Source organism: Homarus americanus, unplaced genomic scaffold (assembly GCF_018991925.1).
Source record: "Homarus americanus isolate GMGI-L3 unplaced genomic scaffold, GMGI_Hamer_2.0 scaffold2107, whole genome shotgun sequence".
NCBI classification, from domain to species: Eukaryota; Metazoa; Arthropoda; class Malacostraca; order Decapoda; family Nephropidae; genus Homarus; species Homarus americanus.
The window spans coordinates 6,688-11,294 of NW_024723146.1; the positions used below are offsets into that span (position 1 = coordinate 6,688).

Here is a 4,607-nt window from a genome sequence, read left to right on the forward strand (position 1 = left end):
ATGGACGAATATTAACATAAAATATTATAGTTCCATAATATTTTTTTTGATAATAGAAAATAAGGGAGAAAGGGAACACGGTGTTCTTACTTTCACTTCTAGCGAGAATAAATGTCCCTCATTCATTACTGTACAGAGAGACATAAATAAAGCCAATTATGCCAAACTGAAATTACCCTAAGATCTTAATGTTACATAAAGAATATTTATCTCAATTATATATATTTTATTAGACCTGTTTATATATCTAGCAGTATTATTTATCTTTTCTGAAATACGAAAAAGAATTTAAATCACCAACATACTGTAGTTTACGTAACTATTAAATACAATTTCAACCTTTATATATCTTCAATAGTTTAATAAAACCATTAAATATATATAAAATTATACATTTAAATAAGAGAACTGTGCGTTAGATACATGAATAATGAAAAAAAAAGTTTCTTTAGGTTGTTTGTGGTGTTTAGGAGGACAGCTGATCACTCCTCACAACTCAGACCAAATTTCCCATTCAAGTTTTTTCTCTCCCCTTACCATGTGATAAACAATCAGGTAAGGTCCTAAAACGTATATTAAAACCACTAATTAAACCTGAATTAATTTTAAAACTAGAATAAAGTTACGTAGTTGTAGATGAGATACGAATGGTGACTTGTTGTGCTTGTATAATAATTGACCTTTTTGAGTGAATACATAATTATTTATTTGTATATTGAGGGATTAAATAAGTATATGATGTGAAAGAGTGTGTTTTGGGGGTATTATTTAGCGAGGGAGATGAGTTATGTATAATGGGTTAGTGTTATGTTGTTTACGTGTATATTAAGGTCAAGTTCTTTCTGGGTTTGTGTTATTTGACCTGTTCTTGATATAGTTTGATCTTATTTGACCTATTTTTGACATATTTTGACCTTATTTGACCTGTTTTATATAGTTTGACCTTATTTGACCTATTTTTGACATATTTTGACCTTATTTGACCTGTTTTATATAGTTTGACCTTATTTCACCTGGGTTTTTTTATAATTTGACCTTATTTGACCAGTTCTTGATATAGTTTAGCCTTATTTGACCTGTCCTGTCTCCTAAAATATTAAAATTACCCAAACTAACCTAGCCAAAGGTAATTCTAACCAACCTAACCAATTTTAATATATTTTAACCTAACCCAAATAAAACCAAATCTAACCTAATAATCTTGTGGTCATTTTTGGTTAGGTTAGGTTCTTAACAATGAAAATATAGTGTTAGTGGATTATTTATATTATTTTCTTTTATAATTTATCTCTATAATCAGTCGCTTGAATGTCATTTTTATTTGAATTTTTTTTACCCAAATTAATTTTTAGCTGTGTAATTTATTTATTTGTTGCTTGTGTTTACTTTGTTATTTTTAGTTATATTTATAATTGAATGTTACTCTGGGTAGCTTCAGATGACCGATTAAATGTCGAAAAAGTCTGAATTACTAATACAGTCGAGTAACACTTGAAATGTTGGATACTGTACAAGAATAAAGGACTATTTCTTAAGCAGTTTTAGTGGATATATATATATTTTTTTGCATAGATCATTCTGTTCATTGTCATCCTCGCTGCAATGTTCAGTTACTTGGTGATGGCAGTGTGACAAGGAAGCTAAGTCCAGAATATGTCTTCAAAAGCAATACTCAATCTGCTTAATCAGCGCACATGGCTTGATTGATTAATACACCAAGGCAGTCAGTTTGAACCTGTGGTCTATTCACCCTGGATATATCATCTGTCGTACCGTATTAAAAAAAAATCAGCAAAATATCCCTCACAGACATCTGGCAGAAGAATTACAGTCTGGTGATGGCCTCATGACTTAGCGTTCCGTCAGCTCTTCTACTGTTATATATATCGTCTGTGTTGTGTACAAACTGATTCAAGTGAAATACAAAGAAAGGAGGTGGGAGATGTTATACTGGCAGATAGTAGCATTCATTCCTGTGTGTTATATGTCAGGTTTGGTAAAATGATTATAAACTTGTTGCTTAATGTTGTTGTTGTTGTAGAATATTTCCTTTTGTTTTGAAGGAAATGGCCTGCAGTGCTGATGGCTTACCCACAAGTGAGGCCCTCAGTCTCTTGCATGAGGACATCTCCATCGCTTTGGATGAATATCAGAAGACAGAAGCTGAAAAGTAAGTGTAGAAAAGATTATTAATTAATTTTGAAATACAGTATTAACCTGTGGGGCATATTGGAGTCTGTACTTTCTTGTAAATGAGGCGTATAGACTAACCAGGGCGTATGTGCGAATATCTCAACTCGGTTCAATTATTCGGGCTGTACTGCATGTTTTCTGCCCTTGGTTTCTTATGGGATTGTACCACGCTGGAGGTGTATCCACATTGCCTGACAATGATGCTATGGACTGACACAGAAAATGGGAAATTGAGCAACCCAGTGATGTGCCCTTGCTATTGTAAACACCTCATATGTTTGGTGATATTGTATTATGTTTTATATTTCAGGAACAAAGGTTTTGGACCAAAGAGTGTTCTGTATGAAGCCTTCCACCACAAGAGTAGTCTCTCTGTGTTTCATTGGACATCAGTGATAGCGTTGATCGTTGAAGGCATCGTGCTGCTGGTGGCCTTCGCTGCATGTAATGACCCCAGGTGTGTACAGTATGGGTCCATAAAATACAACAGGCATATGAAGTTACCTTTGATTCTTTCTGTGCTATATATTGACCTGAGAATGTGGACTGGTGTAATATTCTCCATACATAGGTAAAAATATATGACCTTATGATTTGGTATGAGTGTAAATACAAGCAAACATACAGTAGCAGTAAAGCAACCATTTGTTGACAGATAGGATAACTACTCTGATGTCCTTAATAATTTTTCCATTAGAGAATTTAAGATGAATTTTGTTCTGTTTAGATTTACAGATGATGTAATATGTTTATTATTATTATCAGGTACCAGCATCTTCCTGCCGAGTCCTTCTTCATTTTCTTAGCAGTAATTCTTAACGTGTACTTGGTGTGGTGGGACACTCAGCTGAGGCACAAAGAGGTCCCAAGACTCACACACAACGTCTTAAAGGATCTTAAAGGTAAAGCATTGTGACTTACGGTAACGTTTTTTTATTAATATCCGAACATTGTCTGTGAATTTTAAAACTGTTCTTTATTTAGTTACCCACAAAAGTACCGTCAGTGTGTGTGTTGTTTCATACTAGGACCTTGACACTACTCTCCTGCAACTTTCTACACTTATCATTACACCACTACCCACCACTGTTCTCTCCTAACTACAGTATTTGAGGTTTCTTTGTCACTTACTCTTGCTTGTTTCCGTTGGTGTCATGCGTGCCATTTTTTTTTTCAGAATACCACGGCAATGTGTTGTGGTCTGCCGAGAACTATCCTCACCTCCACTCCCCCCTCTCCCCCTGCATCACCCTCCAGTGGACTCGTCGCGATGGTAACACAGTCAACCTCCCTTGGTCTCTCCTGGTGCGTGGGGATATTATACTCATGAAACCTGGACAGAAAGTTCCTGCTAGATGTAGGCCCATGCAGGTAAGTAGTATAATTTTTATTTATTCCCAACATTTACTGGTACTACAGTATATGCACAAGTGATGCAACCCTGGTGCCTAAGGTCTGTAATTGCCTTGGATAATGAGGAGTACTGTATCTATTGAAATATATGTGGTGAAAGTTGCTGGCTGAGAAAGCATCTCCCCTTATTCAAATTAATTCTTATGGGGGAAAATTGCCCCAATATTCACAATTTCGTTATTTTCAATGACTTTTAGGAATGCCTCCCTTGCGATAACTGGGGTATTCCTGGTACAGTATGCACGTGACACAGTACAGCCGGGCAGTCACCCAGCTGACCCAATGCCTTAATACATATGTTCCCTTCCCACACATACACACACATGCTCTTAATTTTTTTTTTTTTTAGTTTTATAATTTCTTTATTTCTAAGCCACATTAGAGTATTGTAATGATTTCTTTTCTTCTCAAACAAGCACAGAGAAGCGATAAACATACTGAGATAAGGGAGAAGGATGGTTTGTTGATCCTTTATATAATGTACTTTAAACCTTTGTTATCAAACCACTATAAAACTATTTAAAATTCAGATACTGTACCATGTGGCAACAATGGTACATATTCTGTTACGAGTAATACTATTAGAAATGTCGTTTGACAATAAATTGACGATACGTATTTAGATAGCCAAGCAACTTATGAATTACACTGGTGTCAATATACATTACTGGACCCTCGATAAAGAATGATATTAGGTTCCTGAAACCTCAATTAGTTGTGAATCATTCTTTACTGAACTTCTTATGGGAAAGAGGGCAAGGGTCTGAACATCGCAAAGATTGACTTTTTTATCTATAGTACGTATGCCTATTTTCATCCACGATGGCGTCACAGCAGTAGAGTACTGCATTCACAAGAGTACTGTACTGTACATAACATAAAATATGGTAAGAAATGATTTATTGAGAATCGTGCATGTCGTATTCTCTTTACCACCGATCAACAACTAACCATCACCATCTCCCTACTGTACACCCATCTTATGATGTCAAACAACAAGC

At 35.2% G+C, this 4,607-nt stretch overlaps 1 protein-coding gene across 1 annotated transcript; it reads left to right on the forward strand.

Annotated features, from left to right (window-relative positions):
• Positions 1 to 432: 432 nt before the first annotated feature.
• LOC121863358 (transmembrane protein 94-like) lies at positions 433 to 3,564 on the forward strand (the record flags this gene model as incomplete). The annotated part of the gene is given in 5 exon segments (XM_042361977.1): positions 433 to 555; positions 2,064 to 2,170; positions 2,504 to 2,650; positions 2,959 to 3,095; positions 3,371 to 3,564. Coding segments are annotated over 4 exon segments (582 nt in total), but the record flags the coding sequence as incomplete, so codon positions are not given.
• Between the last annotated feature and the right edge of the window lie 1,043 nt (positions 3,565 to 4,607).